Source organism: Odontomachus brunneus, unplaced genomic scaffold, assembly GCF_010583005.1.
Source record: "Odontomachus brunneus isolate Ranch 3 - 2012 unplaced genomic scaffold, Obru_v1 Obru_scaffold_117, whole genome shotgun sequence".
Taxonomy (NCBI): Eukaryota; Metazoa; Arthropoda; class Insecta; order Hymenoptera; family Formicidae; genus Odontomachus; species Odontomachus brunneus.
Genome location: NW_022639567.1, coordinates 217916 through 244486, shown reverse-complemented (window position 1 = coordinate 244486; position 26571 = coordinate 217916). Strand labels below are relative to the sequence as shown.

The window sequence follows — 26571 nt, the reverse complement described above, 5'->3', positions numbered from 1 at the left end:
TAAATTGATCAGTGCCTCGAATTGCAGATCCCTCGACACATTTGCGTTTTCCGTTCGTCGCTTTCGACGATACCGTGAACTGGATTACGTAGGCGGTATGTTAAATTGCGTAATCCGAGTGAAATCGTCGTCTGACGCGACGGTGTATCGAAGAATGCGTGATTTATGCGTGCATAAATACGAATCGATCGGTCGATTAACGAGGTTGCATAGACAATACATTATATGACGGATGATTATGTCGTCAGTGACATTTAATTCATTTGACGAGCGAATGCTTCGTTTTATCTTGCCTATCTTGCACGATCTATCTGTTGTCTTTCCATTTGCAAGTGTCCCACGTTCTGCGCATTTGTTGACGCGTACATTTATTTACAGCCAAAAACAGCCAAGCGTCTACACCGGCTGGCTTGTGGATATTGTCCGCTCTTCTATTCTTCATTATCTTCGAGAAGATCATCGCTGCCGTGAATGAGGAAGCGCCGATCATTACGGAACAACAGACTGATGATGAAACCTCCAGTCAGAATATGAGCCCGGAGAAAGAGATAGACAACAATAACTGTATCACGCTGATGACCGCCGAGAAGAACGGTTTCGCAAAGGACTGCTTGCAAAATACGACCGACGAGGTAAATATAATAAAAAAAGTTACAAGTGATGTGTGTTCAAAACGTTCTCACTAGAAATGTCCTGAGAACGTTTCAGATGTATTCAAGCCTATGTAAAAATGTCAATTAAATTTTTCTCAATTTAATAATTGATTTGAAACAATACGTTTTAATTCAACTAGCTGACGACTGATTTGAGCAAAATCAGTTGAAGAATGTTTAAGAGGTCAGACCAATGTAATGCTCTGGAAAACATCGTATTTTTGGGACTTAATTTTGCGAAAATGGATCAACCAAATGTTTTGAAACATTATATATTAATTAAGTGACTATTAAACTTTATATTACTATTTTTGTTATTTAGAAAAATATATAAATAAATATGCAACATATGAGCGAACTTATGACTACAAAAAATATCGTTGCAATCGACGGGAAAGATAGCGCCCGTTCTAATGATCTGAAAAATTAGAAAACCAAAAAATTTCTTAAATAATATTCTTAAATAATATACTTGTAAATGGAAGATGAAAAAATTTTAAACTGTGAAACGAAAATTGCAGATAGCTGTTTAAAAATTGAATATCAAAATTTCTATTTGATCTTTTGTTATTCTGCACTATTAAAGAAGATATTAAGTTTAATTTTTTTCTGAATTTTTTAAATTCATCCTTCAAAATTACAAGTATATTATTTAAGAAATTTTTTGTTTTTAATCTTAATTCTCGATAGAACGAGCACTATCTTTCCCGCTGATTACAGCGATATTTTTTGCACTCGTTCCGCCACATGCTGCATACTTATAGGTTTTTCTAAATGACAAAAATAGTAATTTAAAGTTTGATAGTTACTTAATTATTATACAACTCTTTTTAAAAGGTTACATTGATCTGGCCTTTTAATTAACGACTGATTTCAACGAATTTAATTAAAGGCCGTTTAATTGACGATTAATATAAATAAATTCAATCAATTCACTCGAATAGCATTCGATTACTCAAGATGAGTAATCACAGTGATACAGATGAGTGATACAGTGAGTTCTGTGGATAATATTCATACCTGAAGCATCATGATATTGTGAAAAATGACGATGATTGAAAAATGTTAAAACCCACGTTAAAGACACTGCTCGTATCAGTGAACAATTTTTTATTGAATCGATTGAATTTGTTCATCATCAATTAAACTTGCTAAGTTCAATTATTAATTGAATGATCTTTAATTCCCTTTACTCATATAAATTGTCAATTGAACGGTCTTTAATTGAATTCGTTAAAATCAATTGCCGATCGAACGGCCTTCGATTGAATTTATTAAAATAAATAGTCAATTAATTAATAGTCAAACGATCTCCAGTTGAATTGGCTGACGTTTACACGTTAGTTAAGTACAATAATTAATTTTAAAAAATAATTACTAGCAACTGTACTCTCAGGACATCCTAGGCATACCCAAAAAAATATAATCTTATTCTTAAAGAATTCTTATCTATATTATTACCTTAAAAGGATTTTTCTAAAACTGAAAGGAAAATATTTTAAGTATAATATTTTTAAGACTTAATGAAAAAAATTGTTGTCTTTTATCTATAGTATAAATCTTGTTTTTAATAGAAATTTTTTTTTGGTAAGAAAGCGTCTGCTTCAAGTAAATATATTCCTCATGTTCAAGAGGAAAAAAAGTCAGAATAATATCTAGTAGATTTCCGATTAATAGTTCACTTCAATAGAAGAAACAATCTTTCGGTAATTTTTTACTTAGAATATGGGATTATAGAAAACTAAAGTTCTTTTTATTACATTGCAACTAGGGATTACCTTACAACTAGAGTTCTTCATTGGAATATTTTTCTTTTGATTTTAGAGTAATTCTCTTGAGGCCGTATGTAAGAGAATATCCGCTAACAATCAGATTATATTTTTTTGGATACACTTTCCCAAATGTTTTGAACACGTCCTAGATTATTTTGAAATGTTTTATACTATCAAGTTCTAACGTGTTCTTTGCTATACAACAGATACAAATTTTCCTGCGGAAGCAATTGGACAAAAATGGATTTATGCAGACACCAAACGGTATCAAAGATCCGCGTAAGAACGGTTTCAATAAGGATGTGGATGTTATGAAATCAGCATTGGCGAGCAAATGTCCCAACGGGGATGTCCCAAACGGACCACTGATGGACGAGACGAAGATCTGTTTGAACAAATTGGCGAAAACCAATGGTTTCACATCGACGATTTTACGTACCGACAAAATTGCCGCTACTTACGCGATCCCGAAGAACAGCATCGTCGACCGTTTGATCGTCAAGGCGAACAAGCTCATATCCGATTTGTCACATGCCAAATTTTTTGATCCTCAGTCCTTCCCGGGCTACCTCAACCTTTTGATGAACTTTCTCGACAATTTTACTCATGGCTTGTCTGTGGGTGGTTCGTTCCTCATTTCCTTCCATGTAGGTGTCCTCAGTACGTTTACTATTTTGGTGCACGAAATACCTCATGAAGTCGGAGACTTTGCCATTCTACTACGAAGCGGATTTAGTAGATGGGACGCTGCGCGGGCGCAGTTGGTTACCGCTGGCGGTGGTATCGTTGGTGCTTTAGCTGCCGTATTCTTTTCTAGTGGTCTAGGTAAGTGATTGAAATCTGGAGCGTACGCGCACTTCAATTCGATTCTGAGAATTTCATAATGCACGGGAAATAATAAGCAATTATCTTGAAATGTGAAAATGTTTTGAAGCTAACCAAAGTGCCCAAAAATGTTTATCCATCTTAATATTATTCAATGTTCTTTCTTTGTAATTTAGAAATATGTATTACATATAAGATATATATATATATATATATATATATATATATATATATATATATATATATATATATATATATATATATATATATATATATATATATATATATATATATATATATATATATATATATATATATATATATATATATATATATATATATATATATATATATATATATATATATATATATATATATATATATAAAAGTGTATTATATAATATCTATCATAAATGTGATATTGTGAATAATTTTGATGTGTTCTCTTTTTTTCCAGGGGAGAAAACCAATTGGATATTGCCGTTAACCGCAGGAGGATTCATACATATCGGCCTGGTAACCATCTTGCCCGATCTATTGAAAGAAACAAATCCGGTGGAATCTTTAAAACAACTTTGTGCTCTACTTTTTGGGATCGTTGTAATGGCTGCGTTGATATTCGTTACTAATATGTTTGATCACATGCAAAATTAGTTCCGTCAACTAGGGAGATCCTATTATGTTAATATACACATGTATTGAATATAATTTCACCGGTCCCTCGTCTCTACTTCTTAGTATGTGTCAGTACTCTGAAGTTGCCATAAAGTTATACAATGCTTGTTGCTCAATTGTGATGAAATTTGAAGGCTATATAGCAACGAGAATCGACTGACCAAACTCATGTACACGCGATGTATAATATATATATATATATATATATATATTTATATATATACATATAATACATATATTAATAAATATGTGTATATATATATACACAATTGATTAATGTTAATTAATATGTATTATATGCGTATATATAATTGGATTTAGTCTAGGGTTTGTAGCGTTTTATATTGGAAATATTCTTCAGCACTGGAATATCTTATTATCTAAGTCTGAGATTATCATCATAGTTTCTTCTGCTTCTCTATGATATTTGATTGAGATTAATTTGCGTTCGCAAAGGTACAATTTTCATGATGACTGTATTTGAACAATATCGCAAGGACTGTTTTCCCAAGTCTGAAGCGATGATAACAGCGAAACAAGATTCGTTACGAAAATAATATATGTATAATTTGTACATTAATTTATCATGGAACTACAGTTATACACATGTTATCGCGTTAATATTGACAAGATAATTTGAGAAATGCTGTTATAAATCTCGCATAGTTTATACATTAATAAGCACACATCTTCCATCATAATCGAGACAGTATCAATACCTTCCAGTATCGATACAGCTGGCTATTCTCTTTTGGATAACCAAATGCTGCGATACCAGTTAAAAATTAAATTTAAAACCAGTATTGACGTATAAATATCATGTTGTGAAGAAACCTGAAATATGATGTATATAATGTTCATGCTTGTTTACTAGAAAGACATGTGAAAAATCGCGATGAGAGCTTGTAAATCTAAGCGCGACACGTTATTACATGCGTGTATTTATGGAGCACGTACGAGAACATTAAGTATACTAATATATACTAAGTATATTAAGTATACTAATGTATACTAAAATGTATACATTAAGTTCCTAACGATAATTGTATATATATAACAATCAAATTTATTCCACCTTCTTTTTTTAAAAATGATCGCATGATAAAGAGAAAAAATATTCCATGTGTTGTACAGAATTGGAACATTGAAATCATAAATTTAAGTTTATGATTCGACAAATTGAACACATACAGATAATGTGAAATTTGTGTACAAATTTTGTAAAATTTGAATTTATATACTATGCATAGTGATCTTTTTAATGTATTCAATGAAATGTGTATAAGACCCCATAGAATTAGATTACTTTTTGAATAGACCGTAAAATATGTAAAGAGTAAACTGGAGTAAACATAAAATTACGTCCCTTTTATTCGCGCCTTTACAGAATCTTATTGACGTCATATCAGTAAAATATTAATTGTATGTATCATCATTTTGGTGCTAATTTAATATAATCTTAACGAAATTGTAAGTAAAACACTAAAGCAAAAAAAAAAAAAGATATTTTGAATACTTATTGTGACCACTTAATAATATTTACGTCTGTGTGAGTACTATTATGAAAAATTTATATATTGTCGGATATTTAAAATACTTCGTTACATATATTTAGAAACATTCCAAATTAAATTTAGATAATATATTTAAATGATCCTAAACTCTTTGTTATAAGTTGGTCTTTATAAAAATTGGTGGAACTAATGAAATTTTATTATTGTGGTTTTCTCTTGATAGTTTCATGCGAAATGTTCATATCTTACAAGTTGCATAAATAAAAGCAACACTTGTACTTAACAAGTGGAAAAAACAAGATATTACTTTCTGATTGCGTGTGATACAGGGAAGTGCTTTTTTTTCTTGCATCTGTAAATAAAAACTGTATTCGGAAAATTAGAAATGAACGTTTTTTACAAAAATATTTTCTATGAATTACGATTACAAATGAAACTGTCATATGTAATTTCTAATTCTCTCCCTATGATTTGTAAATAAAATATACTATTCTGCAATATATATATATATATATATATATATATATATATATATATATATATATATATATATATATATACACATACATATATACATATATATATATACACACATTCATATTTTACTTATCTTATATTACATGTTAAAGGACCTTATTAGACGATAAGATGAAACACAATCAGTAGAAAAGAAAATAATTTATTAAATTATTTTTAAACAAAAAACTTAATAAATGTACATTCACTAGCTGATAGTTGAAGCAACTAAATGCCTCTTAAATATATACATATTTTTCAGTCATTTATTATAATTTCTAATATTTCTTACATGCAGAAATATGAATTTTATATGTAATTATACATATATACGAGTTACGTTTGTGGGAGTTCTACGATCCACGAGGCTTTACTCGAACGTTACAAGATACGCCAATGAAAAAAAAAATTCTTATAATCCCCGAATAATCACCAAGTCATATTAATTGTTATAATTTTTATACATTTAAAAAAATATTTAATAAACTTAACGTTATATAATTTAATAGAATATCCAATTTCGTACTTGCATTGATACTTGGATTCGAGTACACCATATTTCGGCTGCAAGAGACAAAAACTGGCCCACTCTAACTAATCACTAATGCAAGTGTAATAAGTTATTTACAGTGAGAGTTGTGTAATACTACATTTAGAATAATAAAATATCTTTCACGATATTAATTATTAAATAATAATTCTTAAAGCTCCTGGATATTTGACGTAGTCATATTGGATTGTGACGTGAGAAGTGAGAAATAATGCTAAAAATTTTTACATCACATTTCCAAATAAAAAGAGGAGAAAAGTTGCTTGTCACGACTAATTTTACAGCTACTTATTAACTGTCAAGAGAAAATATATAGCTCTCAGAGCATTTTACTAGTATGATCAAACAGTCTAATGTGTTCTTCCATACAAATGTCTTTCTATTTAGAAATGGTCCAAAATTCAATTTTTGGACATGCATTTCCTCACTTCTGATGTCATCGATCAAGAATTTTGCGGCAAGTATCCAGGAATCTTAAGATTCATTGCAAATATTCATTTGCTGCATGTGGCATCTTTTCTTTCATACTTCCAAAACTTTTCTTACAATAGTTGGATGTTTTCCTTTTTCCTTGCAAAATTTCTTATTTATTTAAATAAACGTGACTCAGGAAAGCCTTATGTTATTGCGCGTAGTACATGATTACAATTTTACATTTGCTGACACAAGGCTAGAATCCAATCTGCACTATCTAAAACTTTCGTATTTTTTTTTCGATTGCTTTAGATATCACCTCAAACTATTCACAGTTCATCATGAGGTGCTTCAAAAATAGTAATTTTCAATCTCTCGATCAGCAATATTAGACTCTTTAGAACATCAGTTTCGTCGATAGTGAGTTTAATATCCAGGTTTTGATAGAAATGTAGGAGATTATCTATAACAGGTACAAGCAGCAGTTTGATGTTCTTAAATTCATTTCTACAAATAGGAGACACCGTAATCATACTATCGGAAACTACTTCGAGAAAGTCATTATTTTCTATGCTGAATTGGCCAGCTAACTTTTCTTTGAAGCACTTGATCATCAAATTACTCAAAAGTTTACAATAATCGTGCCTCAATAATTTCTGCTCGAAATCAGTAACGGCATACTCTCTCGTCTTCTGCTGACGCTGTTCTACATCGTAAATCTCTTGTAGATTTTGCCTCTCGATCGTTAGGTCGTTGATCAATTTCATCGCTTTCATTTGTATCTGCAATTGCTCATCGTACAAAATCTTGCCAAGCAGTTGCAGACCGCCATGATCGATCCAAGCCTTCTGAGCAGCGGGGAACTGACGTATTAAGGCACTTAGAGCAAAAAGGCATCTGGATTTCACCTCGACTTTACCGCTGGTGGATAAAACGTGCAATACTTTTTGGATGAAGTCATTTTCGAGCGCTTTAGCTTGCACTTTTGGATTTGATTGGACAGCTGCTCCCAGAAGACGTAACGCTTCCGCCTTTATTTCATTATTACTTCCATTAAGGCATGGTGATATAATCTTTGTCAGTCTGTAATCAAAAAGAGCATACCAGATATTGCTTCTTATTTTGGAAATATTGTGACTGTTACTTACCCATCCATGTCTGAGAATGCTTTAGCGTTGTCAATTTGGTGAAGAAGATATTCCAAGTTGTTCAGAATATCCAAAACTTCTTCGGTCTCGATATTGGTTAATGTTCCTGTAGTGATACTATTTTTGTAAAAAAGAAATTTCTGAAAGAACTTCTTCAATAATTCAGAATCGCTTGTAACATTGATCTTTAGAGCGTTAAGCTCCTCTTTGACAGTTTCATAAAAACGTTTAAAATGTTTCCCAGTTTTTGGTCGGATTTCTCCATCCTAAAATAAAAGAATAATGTTACAATAAAGTTATATTGTTTTTGCATTGGAGAATTTTAAGGTTAATCAGCTTTAAACTGCTATCATAATGCAGCTGTAGTCAAGATGATGCAACATATTGAAAGTACTGAGTAAGCAAAACTTTAAAGATTGTAATTACCACACAGAAGAATATTATAAAGATACTCAAATAATAATCTGTAATAGAGTATGTAACATTCAACATTATTAATATAAGAATATTTACATTTGTATTCGACAACTCTGCTTCCTCTTGCTTAAGTTTTTTCAATCTTGCCTTCAGCTCATCAATTGGAAACTTCAAAGACTCTGATTCCTTCTTTATTTTCACATTATTTGTTTCTTCAGTTTCCAATACTGACTTATCAGGATGTAATGCCAGCGACTTGGATCGATTTGCAGCTTCATTTTCTTCTTCTACATCCTTTTCATCACTCATTAACTTGGCTTCTATCACTCCAGTTATAAAATTATGCCTCACATGGAGTCCTTTCGGGATAGGAGTTCCTAACAAATCAAATTTTTATGAAATTCCAGTCAATCAGTATATATTTGTTGATGTTGAATATTCATTGAAATAGGTGAATTCCACACCAAATTTTCCTATCAAAATATATATCCATGCAATAAAATACATTAATAATCATTACATTGTGTTTCTAAAAAAGATAAACAATTTGTGTTTCTTGACACATTGGCACTGAAATTATTTAAGACGAGAATATGTGGTCCGCATTTTAATATATAAAAAAAAAGACTCATACACTGTACAAAGAACAATCATTTCGAGATGATTCGTCCCGCGATCAAAATTTCTCAAATTTGCACCTCGCAATCACGCTCGAGCGTACGTCACTGGGAGCACTCGGCTTGCGATCGCATCGCGCCGCACTATTTTTCGCACGAGGCGAATTGTGCGTCGTCCGGACAATTCCGGAAAATCGCGCGACGGAGCGCACGCGTCCTCGGGGAGGACGTCGGGAAAGACGTATCTTCGCAACATATCGCGAGAGGAGCCCACGGCGGATTTGACTGACGTGGTGTTACGCGAAAAGACGACCCGGTGGTGGTCGGCGTAAAGTAGTCCCACGTCGTATGTCGCAACCGGCTCCGAAAACTCACCTTTCTTCACCGTCTGCCACTCGTGCGTGGCCACAAAGATGCTCTCGTTTTTTTCGGCCCCGCCGACAATCGCGAGCGAGAGGTAAGCCAGCAGAATGTACGTGTCGGCACGCATTCTGACTAGCACGCAGCCGACTGGCCGACGCGGAGACACTGACGATTTTCCCCAAGGCACCGCGGGGATGATCCCTTACGAAGGTGCGCGAAACTCGCTCGTCATCGACCGGCGAAACGTGCGACGTGCGTTCCTCAGAATGCCGCCACGCATGACATTTTGCCCACGACACTCGAGCGTTATTCACGTGTTGCGTCCGTTATTTATTCCGTCAATGCGGGCCCAATGTGCCGACGGTAGTTACGGGCACTCGCCACCAGAGCGGTCTCGGCCAATGGGGGCGCGCGATGTTGCCACGTTTGCCGTTTGAATCGGCCCGCAGTCAAACATCGCTTTTCGCCGGTTGATTTTGCTCGCAATCGATACGAACGCCGCTCGGCTCATCATCGAGTCGCTTTGCTCCGCGCAAAATTGCTCAAAACCCTCGTATGATTCCCTTCCTCGGCAACTGAAACTTTGAGGGTCTCACCGACCGCTCGGAACGGCACGTTCTCTACGTGCCTTTCGCTCGGAATAAATTCTCCCGACCAATCAGCAAATTTCCCTCCACGTGACGGAGCTTTTCGTAACTCTCGACGATATCGTTTCGGGGAAGATCCTCGAGAATGAAAGCGTTGCGAGGGTTCGCCAAACGCCCCGCTCGTCGCCTTCGGTGAGGAGCGCTCGGCAACGTCGCGCAGCCCGCTCGACCAATCGGCGCGCAGAACGTACTGTGAGCGCGCGAGGCCGACTACGCTCGCCTCATTTGCTACGCGTCCGCCCAGCACGTGTGACTCCTGTTCCTCCGCGCAGTAATCGGTTGCGCGCGCGGCGTCTCTCCAGCCTCTCCATCAGCGCGTACGGCACGCACACGTCCATCAGCTCCCGGACCCATCACGCTAACGAGAATCCATTAATATCGGACCGATCGCCATGGCGGAGGAGTATCTATACGGTAAATATGATCAGCCGCATCGCCGCGTTCACCGTCCGCCCGTTATTTCGACATGCACGCGGATACTTACGTGCCGTCGGCCATTGAAAGCGAGCGAGGGTGCGCTGGTCGAGACGCCGGCTGCGGCGTTCGGCCATTGCGACGAACCCCATTGTTCCCGAGGCTGGCGTTATTAAACGCGCGACGGAAAGTATCGAACCTCGACTCGCTCGCGTCGCATGGTATTTTAGACACGCATCGTCGCGTCATCATCATAATAATCATCGTCTTCGCCGCCGCCGCCATCGCCGCCGCCGTTGTCGGAACGGCGACTCATTGCGCGACCGGTGTACGAATTGTGTGATTTGTGTGTCCAGGAATCACCCTCGAAGGGCCGAACTCTACTGAGGTATGGGACCCGGAACACAAGAACGATGACTTGGACGGCACGAACCAGCACATGGGCGCCGACCAGAAGCTTATCATTAAAATGGTAAGTACGACGTTTCTTGTGCGGCTGCGATGAGCAGGACAGACAGACAGAGAGGAAGAGAAAGAGAAAGAGGAAGAGAGAGAAAGAGTGAGACCGTGACGGTCGGCGGCCCTCCCCGCCCGCGTTTCTTTCATTACCGAGGTGAGCAGCGACGCGATACGCGTCCTAGGTAGATATGTAGGTACGTGCTGCGACGCTTCCTCTCGTTTTCGTCGCGCTCGCCGGCGGCGCCGCCGCCAGGTAGCCGATGGCGGGCCACCCGGCGCGCGTGCCGGTGTCGTACATCCGTGTGCGAGCGTCGCGTCATGGTGCGAGGCCAGTGTTTGCCGTCACTCTCATAGTCACCCCAGTCTACTCGCTCTCGCGCACTCTCGAGCAACGCTCGTCATCGTCGTGGACGTTTGCGCGCGAAACTTCAATCGCTGAGCGGCGGCATCGTGGGCGATCGGCCACTCTTCTCTCCTCGTTACTCGAACGAATCATAAGCTCGTCGGCGTCATGTACTTTGTTCCAATTTTCCGATCCGAACGCACGAATGATGCTACGACGTCGAGAGCCATTGTAGACGTGGCTTATTTTTTGCTTCCTCTCCCTGGAAACGTTCGATCGTGCCTCGAATTACCGAATCGCCTTCCTCGCAAGCACCTTGTGATAGTTTGATACTTGGCGCCATTTTTCACAACGGCTTCGCCCTTCCCCCACTTTAGATCGCGTTCTATTATGTCGGGAAGAAGGCTGTAACGGAAATTTCGCGAGGTAAATCCGCGTTGATGAAGGAGTGAGAATATGTGGTGTTGTCTTGCACCTCGCCAAGCGAGATCTACGAGTCTAACTGGGAACCCTCCAGCGTGTCGAGCTTAGCGTAAATTATGTGAGATCTGTGTGAATCTTAATTAACAAATACTTATTATATATAATTTTTTACAAGAATTACCTATAATATATTTTTATTTCTTATATATCGTATAGTATCTAGCTTCTAATTAAGTGTGCACAAAAGCAACAGTATATAAACATTGAATAAAATAAGTTACATTTTATTCAATTGCAGTTGGCAATAAATAAAAAAAAAGCCAAAACATCCAAAATATAATACCTTATTCTATTCTGCATTCTCTTTTCTTTGCACGATCATTTATGTAATTATTTCTTCTGTAATATGCAAGCTCCTTCTTTTCTAATGCAACACAACCAGCTAATTTGAACTAATTCAAACAACTTTCTAAATATACAGATGAATTATATTAATGATTTTAAACTATTTTGTTTATAACATTGCATTCACTTGTGCTATGTAGCAACTGTTAATGATAAAATTTGCAGGTGCTTTTGAGCATATACCTGAATTTTTTAAAAATGGTTATTACTAATCATGAATTTTGCAGGCGCTCTTGGGACCAGAAGCCAAACCTGGAGAGCTCAATGTGCTGCAGGTTGAGGCAATGGGATTAAAGGGACCCATCAAGACGCCAATTGCTTTATTGGAAATGGGAAAAACGTCGCAAATCATTCTTGATCTTAGTTTCCCTGACCCTCCTGTCACATTCACATTGGTTAATGGCAGTGGGCCTGTTCATATAGTCGGACATAACCTTCTTGGTATGTGCTTCTCTCTCTACATAGAAATATCCATACTTCGTAAAATTAGATTTAATGTTTAAAGATAATATTGTCATTGATGGATCATTGGCAATTTTATTGTATGTTATGTAATAATAATTCATTAGACATTAGATATGCTATTTATGTGACTTTTTGCATACAATACAATATATATTGCATTGTGTGTGTGTGCGCGCGCGCGCGCGCGCATGTGTGTGTGTGTGTATCTTGACAATCAAATCTTAAAAAATTTTATTGCATTTTCTCATCAGATCTTAATATTACTTTGACTATATGATTCTGTTTACTTGTGAGGAATTAATGTTCTTATCCGATTGATGCATAAATCTTTATAAAAGTATGTTGAATAAGGGCGATATAAATGAATCTGGACGCCTTCTGAAAAACACCGAGAAAATTATATGGAAGTATGCTTCATTAATTAGGACTTTTCTCTTTTTGGAAATAAAAAATTTTTATTGTGAATAATTTGTCGTCGCTTTTAGCATATATATGATGCATGATGTTCACACTCGTGTTATATACACAAAGAGAAATTTTTAAAGCTATGCATGAAATAAAACGTTAATATATTTAAATATATAAATATTTCTTAATCTGGGGTAATTATCAATTTTATGCCATCAAATGTTTTATGTAACATATGGTACATTGCTTATTTTATTAACAAATCGATAGTCAATAATTTTTGCATATATTGGATAAAGCATTCTCTCACGAGTGCAATTTTATTCTCTTAAATGAATTGCCAATCCAACGACGGTCTCGAGTCTGCAGAGTTAGATTGGATAATCTAATGATCCTAATATATAAAATGTAAATTTTTTAATTATTATATGATACTTGTAATACTTGTTATTGTATGGTACTGATTCTCTGCTTTTAATATATTATTTGTTTAATACATTATTTATTCATGATGTATCAAATTATGATCTGATCGTAGCGCATTAAAAAAATGAATTTTTTTTAGAAAAATTTCTTTTTCCGTTTCTTATTAATATTATTATTTCGGATGTATTTCACAGAATGATCTCATTTTAGGTGCGCACATCGAAGAGTTTGACGATATAGATGATGATATGGAAGAAGAAAATATCGATGATGAGGAAGATGAAAAGGTATGTAAATTAGTATTTTATACATATTATAAGAAATTATAAATACGCCACATGCAAAGAATTTTGTTATGAAATTAATAAAAATGTATGTGCGCAAAATTGATAATTACAAAAATTACGGGTGAGAGACATGAATATTAACGTAAAATTATCGACAAAATAAATTTGTATTTCTAGAGAGATCTGATAGATTTAAAAAAAAAATACACATACATATACATATATATATATATATATATATATATATTACAACATTAAATTTGAATTCACAGTAGAGAATCTAATGATAAAATTTACATGTCGATTTTGTGTTATATATTGTTAAAAACAAAAATATTTCAGTATTCCATATTATATATTTTAGAAATACCGGTTTCAGGCTCCGCAAATGAAACGAAAGCTTTCCGCAGAGGTAAAAAAGAATGGCGTTAAACACATCTAACCGGATGAAGCAGTAGACTAATATCACGTTAATATAAAGATATATCAATATTGCACAAAGAACACTGAAGTTTACAATACCTTATTTAAGATATTTTTGGTTTGGTAAGAGAGATGAATTGGAAATAATTCATCCATGAAAAGTTACAGTGTAGCTGACTTGTGTTTTCATTCCATACTTATCATTTTAATTTTGTATAATAAATCATTCTATTTTGCAAAGAGTTATTTTTATTCTTCATTGATCATGATTCCTCCTTTTTCTGTTATTTATAAAATAATGCGTTTGTTTTCGTGTAATTATTTTGTTCTGGATTTACAAATTATTATATATTGATATTTACATTAATTAAACGATTATACAAGCAAGATTTATTTTTGGAAGATTGTAGTTGTTAGCAACCATATTTTTATACTTTGATATATTTTAATTACAATATATGTAGAAATTTTAGGAATATATATATATTTTTTTTTTTCTTAAAATTTTTATACTAGAAATGAAGGCAAACGCATGAATTACACATAAGAAGCTTCGCTATACTTATTTCAAGACTTAGATACCTTGTGTTCTATATGCAATTTTGGAATGTCATAATCTAGCATATAAAAGTTAAAAGTGTAATTAAGTGTAAAAATTAATTAGATATATTTACACCATTTGCTGTACAATTACATTCTAAATATTTTGCAGGACCCTGATGATGAAGATGATGAAGATGACGAACCTAAGAAGAAAAACGCCAAATTGACAACTGCAGCCAAATACAAAAATCAGGCTAACAAGAACAAGAAAAAATAAACATGAGCCTTAAAATTATGAAAATACAATAAACTTTTAAGTTAGGATATTAAACTTAAGTCCGTCATTGTCATCCGCATTTGTGCGAACTAGTATCATTTCATGAGGGCCTTGCCCTTTTCAACTCATTTCATTATCAAATAACAAAGGTTGCCTTCCACTTTTCTAGGAACACAACTGGGCCATCGAGATTTTTATATAAAAAAAGATAATTATGGTGTGATCTTTAAGTGATCTATCACAACTGGCTAATTCGTGTAAAAAGGATGATTTTTAGGTTATGTCAAAAAAGTATTGCATACTTATTTAACAGATATAGAACAGTACTTTCAGTGCTGTGATTAATGCTTTTTTTTTTTTAAGTGGGATTATTATAATAACACGAGTATCTATTCACAAGTAAATTATTTGAAATGTACATTTGAGTACTTTTTTAAGAAAGTAAATATTATTTTTCTATAGCTGTAACTTCCCTACTTATTCAGGGGGGAAGTATCCTACAATTACGTTGAAATATATAGGGAAAATTTTTAAACGCAGTAGGATTATATATATATATATATATATATATATATATATATATATATCTTCAACACGATCTTATCAATTTGATTTTACCACAATGACTGCAGTTTGAACCGTGTTATAACGCGTTTCTCAAAACTAATGTTTGAATAATTTTGGCCCAGTTCTTACTGCGAAATTTGTGGAAAGCTAATAAACAGATATACAATCCTAGATAGCACAAGCTTTTAAAAGACATCTTTTGAAAGTTCGTGTTGTCTGGTGTTATAAATTTTCTTTCTGTCTCCTCCGAGATCGTGTTCATATCGACGCACTTCCAGAAATGCGAAAATATATTATTCTAACGTAGCCGTATAAACACGATTTGAAAATAGTCTCCTGTAAGAAATTGCGTGTAAGGCTCCTTTGTAACTAATTATTTTCGTGTGTACAAGATGGGGAAAGGATTAATAATCATTCGGATGGATTCTCTACTTCAGAATCTCACTTATGCCTGTAAAAATATCAGCATGACGAAGAAGAAAACATACACGTATGTCATCTCAACATTCATTCCATTTGATGAAAAGTAATAGAAATGGGGGTTACAGGTGTACCGGGTAAAGAAATGTTCTTACATCAGCGTCATACGCGACTGAAGCATATGCGATGCGTGCAGCAAGATACGCGTACGGATCGAGTAGTCTGTACACCTAGTAGTCTGTACACCTATTTTGTACATATACGATACAATAAAAAATTTCACAACTTTTAATCCGTATTGCTCGGGTAAATGTTCATTTAAACGCACCTCTCATTTTGTAGCATTACTTTTTATCATTTCTTCTTGTTCCTAAACTATAAGATATTGTTCTGTTATAGCGATTTGTATAAATTTGTAATAGTGAAATTATTATTCTGTATACACAATAAATATTTTCCGCAATTATTAATGCTATTCTATACACGCAACATTATATATAATATATATCCAAAAATTGATGTTTTGTGATCAATAGGCGATTCTCTGGTGTGTTACAAACAGCGATAATAATTACCAATTTTTAACGAAAAGACAAATAATGTGAACAAGATAAGAAATACGCAAATTTCGTGTCGCGAATATGAGTGTACATTTTGTTTTAATATGGTTTAAACTTCTCAAATGCATTTCAGAACACAGCTGATGGTGTAATGAGTAAATTTCTAGGAATTAATAAACAAGTTCTCATTGGACTATCGGCTGCTTCTCAGATGTGTCGATATACAGGGCCGTGCAGGTAAATCCGGAAAAAGTTTAGATAGGTATAGTGAAGTGATGTGTTATTGGATTTTGGTGTTCTAGGTTTCTAATTAAAGCTTAAGAAGCGTACTTTGACAGTGAAACAACGTATAAAGTGAAAGTGGAAAGATGAGCAAAGAACAGGACAGGAGAGGTGCGATCCTGGAATCACTGCGCGCCGGGAAGACCGCCAAGGAGATTGTGGATTGGTTTGGCTACTCAAAAACGCAAGTTTACGAGATAGCCAAAACCTATCGAGAGGCGGACAACAAGGACGACGTTACTTCGGACCGGGCAAGCCACAGCAAGCGATCTGACCGGAAGCGGACTGGTGAATTCATCGATCAGTTAAAGGATCGGATTGACCAGAGTCCTGGAACCAGTATGGCAAAGTTGGCCAAAGATATGGGCGTACATCGTGCAACAGTGAGTCGTGCAGTTCACCAGGATCTGCATTATAAATCGTATGTACTACGGAGGCGACAATTGCTGACGGACGCCATGAAAGTCAACCGGAAAATCAAATGCCAAGCACTGCTAAACGACATTAAGCAATCCGCTGGATTACTACGTGTGGGGCGTAGTAGAGGCAGAGGTGAACAATGAACCTCATAACACAAAGGACGCGCTACGTAAAAAAATTACGGCGGTAATGACCAATATGAACAGAGAGGAGCTGGCTCGGGCGTGTAGGCGATTCAGGTCTCGGCTGGAGCAGGTCGTTGAGGCGAACGGGGATTATATAGAGTAATATTAACGTATGTGGTGAGTACTTTCATTTTGCCAAGTTGTGTGCATGTAAAAAAATTTTTGGGGATAATATAATTATTTTTTTCTTTCAGTAAATTTTTCCGGATTTACCTGCACGGCCCTGTACAGGGTGGCCTACATAATTCTTAACTCGATATCTTAAAAACTATATTTTATCGATTTTAATGATTTAAGTCTTGAATTGTATGGATCTAAAGGACCTTCAAATGGAGGTTGGTCCGTCAACCTCTTGCGTGGGTGGAACGGGGATTAACTTAAACATTTTAAATGGAAATGTCTATAAAAAATTATATTTTTGAATTCTTTGATCAAAAACAACCTAGTTTTATCCGAAACATTTTTTTCTATTAACTTCTATTTTTTCTATTAGCTTCTGTTAACCTTCTGAGGGCTGACTATTTTTTTATCGGCTTTTTTATTTTAAGAGCTAGAACTTTTTTTTTATCAATATTATAATATTGGATTGAGTGGAGAAAAAGCTGACACCGCCGTCGCGCCGATATATTGGCTTCCGATCCTCCAAAAGTTAAAAAATATGATGGTTTGAAGTTTCGACTTATGCTACATGAAGCACTTACGAAATTAAAATTGCAACATTCTAACCTCTGATTTATTCAATTTATTAAATGTTCAAAATGTCCACCATGGACTTGAAAACATTTATTTTTCCGAAGTAAGAAATTATTCCTAAGATTTGACAATATTTCGAGAGTTACTAAAGCGCAAGCATCGCGTATCCTTTCGTCGTCAGCGGTTCAGCTCCTTCAGAAGAAACACAAATAAACATTGTCATACTGTACAGTCACTACGTTCAGTTCTATTTATGAAAATTTTTTCAGTTACTACTCTTCAAGCAGTAATATCGTGAAAATCACAACAATGTTTGATACGGAAGTGAATATGTATGTTAGTATTGGGTGTGGGAAAAAGTTCGTGACATTTTTTTAGTAAAATTCATGTTTTTCTTAGAGTATTAAAATCAATTTATTCAAACCAAATATGTTCCATTATATTCGATAATATTTTGCCATTTTTGGGGCAGAGTTATAATCCCATCGCGATAGAACTTCTATGGTTTCTGATCGAAAAACTGCTTCAAGTGATTTTCACAAGCCTCTTTTGAAGCCAGCTTTACACTATTAAGTATTTTGAACATTTAACAAATTGAATAAATCAAAGATTAGAATGTTGCAATTTTAATTTCGTAAGTGCTTCATGTAGCATAAGTCGAAACTTCAAACCATCATATTTTTTAACCTTTGGAGGATCGGAAGCCAATATATCGGCGTGACGGCGGTGTCAGCTTTTTCTCCACTTAATCCAATGACATTGATAAAAAAAGTTCTAGAGAGAGACCTAAACAAATAATAGTCTGAGGGTGCTATGCAGGACTATACGGTGGATGCATCAAAACTTTCCAGCCAAGCTCTCGCAATTTTTGCCGAGTCATCAAAGATGTGTGTGGTCGAACGTTGTCGTGATCGAAGACAACACATACAGCACAAAACGTTGAAAAAACGTAGATGAGACATTACAACGTTGAAGATAGAAGTGCGGATGTTTTTCCTACATAGAATATATGTTGATTTTTCTACATTGATTACAAGATATTGCTGCAATGTTGAATATATATTGGACAAAAAATACAATTTTTTGCAACAATATTTGAAGAGCATTGAAAATTATATTATTGATAATATTAAGGAAAAATTTGTTATTATATAATAATATTAATAAAATAAGTTATTATAGTTAAATTTATTAGTTAAAGTTATTAGCTATTATATAGTTAAATTTTATTATATTATATATATATATATATATTATACATATTATATTACAATATACCATAATCATATATATTTTTCTTATTATTTATATGTAAAATTGAAATGTGTTTAAGCAATTTTGTGCAAACCCTGAATATTCTTTTATTTCATAATATTCTCTATTATATAGAGTCTGACGTAAGCTATATCGCAAGCTGTATAACAAAAAATGTATAAAAAACATTAAACTGGAAGGAATGGTCCGTCATTTTGCAAATAACTAAATAAACTTTAGAGATATTAAATAAAATAGATAGGCGAATCAACGCATGTATTTGCTAGGTACATTATAATATACTATGAACACTGTAAGTATACATTTTATAAGCAAAAATTGTAAGAACATCGTTGGAGTCATTGGAACACCGTGTGCCGCTTGATCGTCAGGTTAAAGCAACGCAGTCAGGATTGATGGTAGCTGGCATTTTTACTGCTTCGGATTCGAAATTATCGAGCGGAGGATTCGTAAAAGTTTTAGAGTGTGTTTGACAATCTTCGGTTTCTAGCAGTTATAAGACATGAGAAAATTAGGAATGTTTTTTTTATGAAACAATAAAAATAAGTAAGACGTTTAAATATCAAGGAAAAATCAACAATCGCAGACATTTTTACATTATATCAAGGTTTGTGCAACGTTGATTCAATGTTTCTCAATGTTGTTGCAATATTGACATTGTTGCAATTCAACATTTTTTCAACATTGATTCAACATTACTGTGCTGTATGAGCACCCCTCCTATTGATCAATTCTGGCCGCTTCCTCTCAATTGCTTGTTGTAATCTCTCCAGTTGTTCACAGCAGAGTTCGGAATTAATTGTTTGACCGGGCGGTAACAGCTCATAGTGAACGATTCCCTTCCAATCCCACCACACATACATCACCTTCTTCGTCGTCAATCCAGGTTTTGCGATTGCTTACGCCTTCTCTCCTTCCTTTGTCCACGATCTTTTTCGAGTTCGATTTGAGACGTACGTGACCCATTTTTCATCACTAGTTATCATTCTCTTTAGAAATGGCTCAATTTCATTCTGTTTCAGTAGAGTATCGCAAATGTTAATTCCATCATGTTCATGATACTCGTGAGGAACCCAAATATCGAGCTTCTTTATTTAGCTTTGTGTAAATGATTCAAAACTGTTTTGTAATCGATGCCTTGTTCCCTGGCAATCTCCACACTGCTCACATGTTTATCACACTCAACTTTTTCCATGATTTCATCGGACTTTTCGGTGATTCCCTTATAGAAATATCATACTAAGAATCATTGATAATTACTTATTATCCAGTATTTTTAATATTGAAAATAAGTAATTATCAATAATTCTTAGTATGATATTTCTATAAGGGTTGGTCGATCGGAGCAAGGTTGATCTTTGATATCGAAATTTCCAGTACGAAAGCGAGCAAACCATTTTGATAGAGTATTTTCACCGTAAACAGCACAAATTTTTTCACAAGCCTGTACAGCGTTCTTGCCTTTATCGTAGTGATACTGCAAAATGTAGCGAATTTTTTCCTTATTTATCTCCATTTTCAAAATAAAATAACTTTTGATTCATTTCAATCCGATTTCAATTTTTTTCGGCTCAAAACAAAGGTTGGAATGTCACGCGTGTCTAGTGTTGTCGATGCGATTAATAGTTACCGAATGCTGAGCATATAACGCCATCTAGTGCCAAACGCCACGAACTTTTCCCCACACTCAATAGGTTTGTTCTTTCGACCTGAACTGGCTGCACTAGTTCACGAAGTTTGCACTAATGCGTTCTTTCGATCAGAACAGTGCAAGAAAATGTGTTCTTTCGAACAGTGCAGGCTGAACTAGTGCAGCGAGTTCAGTGAACTGACTGCCCTAGGTCTGGAGGTAGAGCAAGCAGTGCAGGGCAGCTAACCGAAAAAATTTAAATTTGTATCTATAACCTGTAAAATCGGTATACCTAGTTGACATTACGTAGAAGAAATAATCCGACGACGGAATCTATAAACAGTAAGTAAATACTTAAATATATAATAAATATATAATGTAGATAAATATATAATAAATATATAATGTAGAATGACATAAAAGAAGTATTTAGAATGTTATCCAAACAGCACAAAATATCCGAAAGACATCCTGGGAAGGCTCTTGGACGTTTTTTCGGAGGGATTTGTTGTATGGGTATCCAACACAAAACAGTTTTTAAAAGAAATAGGATTGTTCAACAAAACATAAAATGCTATAAGTGCGAAAACATGACCATAAATTGATCTATGTTATTTAATCCAGCCATGTTGTCCGCCATCTTACACTGCTCTAACTTGCTCTTACCCGTTCTTTTCAGACCCATATGTATCTTTGCACTGGTCTGCACTATCTTGAACTTTCTTCAACTAGTACAGTTCCAGTGCAGCCCTAGGTCAGGTCGAAAGAACAAACCTATTATTAGATGAAGAATTATTGGCGTTTCAGCAGCAATGTTTTTCGAATGTTACGGGATAAAAAAATTGCACATTACATTTTTTCCAAGTCGTGATAATAAAAACCCTCTATCAAATCCATGATTATACTTTTTCATGGCATACTGTACTGAACATCGAAATTAAGAAATCTTTTTCGGTGAATAGGCTTAACTTTACTTTTATAGTTGATATCATTTTTAATCACTTACATTTATATTTAAAAAGATCATCAACTGTTGATTAATATCTTGATCTCACCTCGATATCAACGATGCCTCGTTATTTGTTGATTACATAATATTGTTTACTACATTATATACTCTTATAGAAATATCATACTAAGAATCATTGATAATTACTTATTATCCAGTATTTTTAATACTGAAAATAAGTAATTATTAATGATTCTTAGTATGATATTTCTATAAGGGTAATAGCTGTATACTAATAACAACGGTAGGATTTTTATTAGCCATTATTTTCTATTTCCAAATTTGTCTAGAAAATGGTCATATTTAACGTTTGCGACAAGTTTCTCCTTTACGTCTCAGAATTATTACAAATAACGTGTCTGTATGTTTACCAACTGCATATTTCACTTGTCTCTAATTGTATCCAATGTGCCCGAAGACATTGACTGTGTATTTGACAAGTAACGTGTACACAGACTGAAGAGGTAACATGCAATATCAAGTTTATTAATTTTACATACAAAGGATAGCGTCAACTTTTTTGACATTCGTTTTCCAGTTTCAAACGGAGTTAAGTACAGAAGCAGTTTCAGGAAATTGGGGAATCGTTAAGTGCAAAATTTGTAGACACTATAACGTTGTATTATAACCTGTGGACAAGACACAGCCAATGAAACAAATAATTGAGGGAAAACTGTCAGAGACACTTAAGGCGAAATATTACAGGCTGTGCCGAAGTTAAATGTATGATATGCAGAGTGTTGATTTAAATAAACCTAATATAGAGAATGAAATTTCTCAAAGTACTGCAGGATGTGACATAATTGAGCACAAAGTTTTACAACAACAGGTACATCAGTACTTCAGAATATATAATTATATGTAAATTATATATATCTACTGTTCTCTGTTCTCTGTTCGTATATATTCGTAGATAAGACTTTACATAAATGCGAATGAATTTCTACAGCAAACTGCCATCTATATCCTAAGCATTTGCAACTGACAGATTAATATTATTTATGTTATGCATGTTATGCATACAATATTAGTAATTGTATTTTTCTAATTCTACATCGAGGTAGCGAAATTGAATGAAGCAATTATAAATCTAGAGGACTCTATGCAAATTAAAGATTCACAATTAAACAGCGCATATCATGAGAAAGGCAGATTATTGGCGGAGGTAAAGAAGCAAAAGAGATGCAACAGAAATCTTAAACGTAAGACTCGACCGTTATGAATACTGTAGAAGCTACTATTTCGTCGGATATGTACAAAATGTGTCCAAGCGGCGCGTTAATCGTTTATATTATAGAGCAGTTAGATGACGAGAAATTTTTCTATCAACGGGAAAAAGATCATTTCACCGAAGAAATACAACGGTGCAGAAGCAGGTGCACCGGTAACGTGTCGAAATTCGAGCAACAACGGCGTAAGGAGCTGGAGCAGACGCAGGATACCTTGGAGGTGGAAAACAAGCGGCTCCGAGGAGAACTGGCGGATAAGAACGAAATTACTTACAATTTATGTATAAAGTTCCTTCGTATGAAACATGCTAAAGACACATTAAGGTGCAAATTAGATCAGTTGTCGCACGAGCATTTACTGGTAATGGCGGAAATGATGGAGAAGTTAGACGAAGCGAGGAAGGAACTCAATTTAATCGTGTCAAAGAAATTTCAAGAACCGTTGCCTCTCAGTAAAGCCAAATTCTTGCAAGTAGGTGGTTTTCTGTATTATGAAAATATTTCGTTTACGCTGTTTGCCAGTGTGAAAGCGCAATAATACACATATAGAGGGTTTTTGGCGATGACATATATAAAATTCTCGTATTCATGTATTACGTGATTAAGTCAAACTGAACAAAAAATTCCTCTAATTTCGTTCTACAAACAACCACGTAAAATTTTGAGTTATTAATTAAAGTTATTTTAAATTATTAAATATTGTCAATCAAACTCGGGAAAAAAGTTTATATATTGATTTTGCCCATGTATGATCATATATAATCATATAATTATATATGTCTATATTGAAAAGAATACTGTTCTGAAGATACAATTGAAATGTCTATGTTTATACCCAGATAACATGCATATCTAAAAGATGTCGAAAAGATATCTAAAAGACGTCTTATGCAATATTTTATTGCATAAGACGTCTTTTGGATATCTTTTCGACATCTTTTAGACATGTATGTTATTTGGGTAGTAGCCTATGATGTTGACGTTATATTGAATTAAATTATGTTTTTCAACAGTATTTATTTTATGTATGGATATGTCTATAATTAGATATATAAGGTCATATATATGAACAAAATTCATATTTAACTATATATAATCGTATATATTTTTATATGATTATATATGAACTTTTTTCCTATGAAGTTATTAATTAAAGAAGACTGGCGAACGATCAAGCGTGATTATTCGCCAGTCTTATTTAATTAATAACTGAAGAAACGTGGCTGTTTACAAAATGGTAGAGAAAATGTTTGATTAGTTTGGCTTAATCTACACGTGCAGCGTGTCGCGCTAATATACAGAGCAGTATGACGGGTTGCGCAGCCGATTTTTCAGGAGCACGTGATCGAGTGTGACTCAGTAGGTAATTACGGCATACGTATAAAAATACGACCGTAATCGATCTTTCCTCATAAAAGAGAAAATACTCTCCATGTGTCATATCAAATTTATAAAATTTTAGTTCTTGTATTGTGAGTGTGTATATGTGTGTGTGTGTGTGTTGCTTTTGTCATAATAATAACGATTATCCAAGTCTGTCATAATTATGCTGCGAACTTCATTGGGAAAACGACGCGCGACTCATTCGATCAGTAATAATAATGGTATATACGTATGCCGTCATTACCTACTGAGCCGCGTTCGACCACGCATGCCCTTGAAAAGTCGGTCGCACAACTCGTTATACTACTCTGTATGTTAGTGCAACGAGAATGTTATACAGGGTGTCTCACACTCTCCTCCGGGCATTTTGTGGGAACGTAGAACAGGTTGCGGTGAATATAAAAGTCCTATACCGTTTTGCGATATTCGCAATAATTATCGAGATATTAATTGTAGAAAATTTGTGAATGATCATGCAGAATATGGTAATTGAGTTATAGTAGCGACGACTTTCGTCGTGTACTTATACTTTAGGTCAAATGGAACAAAAAAGTCCTCTACCATTTTCCAAATAATCACATAGATTTTTAATTATTAATTAAAGAAGATTATTGCACGATTTTGCGTGATAATGCACTCATTTTCTTTAATTAATAATTAAAAATCTATGTAATTATTTGCAAAATAATAGACTTTTTTGTTCAATTTGACCTAAAATATAAGTACACGACGGCACTCGTCGTTACTATAACTCATTTATCAAATTCTGCATGATCATTTACGAATTTTCTACGATTAATATCTCGATAATTATTGCGAATATCGCAAAACGGTATAGGACTTTTATGTTCACCGCAATCTATTCTACGTTTCCATAAAATACCCGGAGGAGAGGGTGAAACACCCTATATATGTATTATCAGACGCTCTGTGTATATTCGGCTTTATTCAGTGTAGTAATTAATATAAATTGAGCTTATTAATTACATAATCTCACGGAAATCGTTAGGTTGTGCAGAGAAATAATAGATTGATTTACGAAAACGCAACGTTAAAGGCGCAAGTCCATGTACTTCTACAGAAATTAAAGAATAACGTTCAAAAACCGAAGGAGATTAACGTAGACGCTACGATCATCGAGAAATTATCAATACGAAGCAGTACAAGGTATGCCCAGGGAGAACTGTACGCCGCAAAAGATGTGTCAACTGAACACATTTTACATGTTCCAATTTATCTAATTATTACGTTAATTTAACAAACAAAGCAAATATATAAACAAATAACACAACTTTATTATCTGTACACTTTACATATAAAGTATACCATCAAGAATGTACATATTGCATGTAAATTATGTTATTTAGAAGTGGCGAATATAAATTCAACGCAGAATAATCAAAACAAGGACAGTATGTTAAATTAACACACTGGTGTGTTAAAAATTTAGCACAAAAATGTCTATACGGATCGATCACAACATAAATACAAAATGTTTTCCAGCAAATATCAAGTAACAGTTACATAACTATTAGTTAACAACAGTTACATTATTGAGTAGAAAATTATACAACTGTTATTTGATATCTGCTGGGTTTTTTAGTGTATAGAGAAGTGATATCCATATTAAGATATTTTCTTATTATAAATTCATTATTATGTTGTTCTATTATTACGTCTTCAATATTAAGCGAAATTTCTATATTGTATATATTCTTAATTTTATTGAAATGTACAGGGTGTTGCGTCAACATACAGATCAGTACAACGGGTTGCTTGCCAGTAAGGCGCGCGTGGCCGATAATGCAGGACCGATAATGCAGGGCTTGCCAATATAATTATATGCCTACTTTATCCAATGAAATATGTAATGTTTCTAATTATCACGATCGTAACGGATATATATATATATATATATATATATATATATATAT

General features: G+C 34.4%; 3 protein-coding genes and 1 pseudogene across 7 annotated transcripts in view; 3 read left to right on the top strand and 1 right to left on the bottom strand.

Moving 5' to 3' along the window:
- The window catches only part of LOC116849476 (zinc transporter ZIP13 homolog), a 51160-nt gene extending 45335 nt beyond the window's left edge, over positions 1-5825 (top strand). Inside the window, exons 3-5 of the mRNA XM_032826654.1 lie at positions 379-632; positions 2632-3250; positions 3708-5825. Coding sequence (XP_032682545.1) covers positions 379-632; positions 2632-3250; positions 3708-3904 — 1070 coding nt within the window. The 3' untranslated portion in view covers positions 3905-5825. The remainder of the gene's footprint in view (positions 1-378; positions 633-2631; positions 3251-3707) is intronic.
- Positions 5826-6207: 382 nt separating this feature from the next.
- LOC116849475 (nucleotide exchange factor Sil1) lies at positions 6208-9842 on the bottom strand. Of its 3 annotated transcripts, none has more exons than XM_032826651.1 (4): positions 9477-9842; positions 8581-8861; positions 8068-8333; positions 6208-8002 (listed from the first exon to the last, which is right to left on the bottom strand). In XM_032826651.1, exons 1-4 carry the CDS (start codon positions 9589-9591, stop codon positions 7249-7251), a joined length of 1416 nt encoding a protein of 471 aa, XP_032682542.1. In that variant the 5' UTR covers positions 9592-9842; the 3' UTR covers positions 6208-7248. The 3 variants fall into 3 exon arrangements, with proteins under 3 accessions (XP_032682542.1, XP_032682543.1, XP_032682544.1); XM_032826652.1 differs by lacking the exon at positions 9477-9842 and adding an exon at positions 9005-9414; XM_032826653.1 differs by lacking the exon at positions 9477-9842 and adding an exon at positions 9119-9414.
- A 480-nt stretch (positions 9843-10322) lies between these two features.
- LOC116849478 (nucleoplasmin-like protein) lies at positions 10323-16269 on the top strand. Of its 3 annotated transcripts, none has more exons than XM_032826657.1 (6): positions 10323-10525; positions 10882-10997; positions 12383-12596; positions 13665-13741; positions 14121-14153; positions 14877-16269. In XM_032826657.1, exons 1-6 carry the CDS (start codon positions 10504-10506, stop codon positions 14982-14984), a joined length of 570 nt encoding a protein of 189 aa, XP_032682548.1. In that variant the 5' UTR covers positions 10323-10503; the 3' UTR covers positions 14985-16269. The 3 variants fall into 3 exon arrangements, with proteins under 3 accessions (XP_032682548.1, XP_032682547.1, XP_032682549.1); XM_032826656.1 differs by having other exon boundaries at positions 14106-14153; XM_032826658.1 differs by lacking the exon at positions 14121-14153 and having other exon boundaries at positions 10324-10525.
- Positions 16270-22297: 6028 nt separating this feature from the next.
- LOC116849492 overlaps positions 22298-26571 on the top strand; it is a 6256-nt pseudogene continuing 1982 nt past the window's right edge.

What these genes read in the sequence shown, in the direction of transcription:
- LOC116849475 (XM_032826651.1), bottom strand. Translation starts at nt 9,591, where the DNA reads ATGCGTGCCGACACGTACATTCTGCTGGCTTACCTCTCGCTCGCGATT. An exon ending in GTGGCAGACGGTGAAGAAAG is followed by an intron (nt 8,862 to 9,476) that starts GTGAGTTTTCGG and finishes TTGATTTGTTAG; the next exon opens with GAACTCCTATCCCGAAAGGA. An exon ending in CAGAGTTGTCGAATACAAAT is followed by an intron (nt 8,334 to 8,580) that starts GTAAATATTCTT and finishes CTTTTATTTTAG; the next exon opens with GATGGAGAAATCCGACCAAA.
- LOC116849478 (XM_032826656.1), top strand. Translation starts at nt 10,504, where the DNA reads ATGGCGGAGGAGTATCTATACG. An exon ending in AGTCGGACATAACCTTCTTG is followed by an intron (nt 12,597 to 13,664) that starts GTATGTGCTTCT and finishes ATCTCATTTTAG; the next exon opens with GTGCGCACATCGAAGAGTTT. An exon ending in AACGAAAGCTTTCCGCAGAG is followed by an intron (nt 14,154 to 14,876) that starts GTAAAAAAGAAT and finishes AATATTTTGCAG; the next exon opens with GACCCTGATGATGAAGATGA.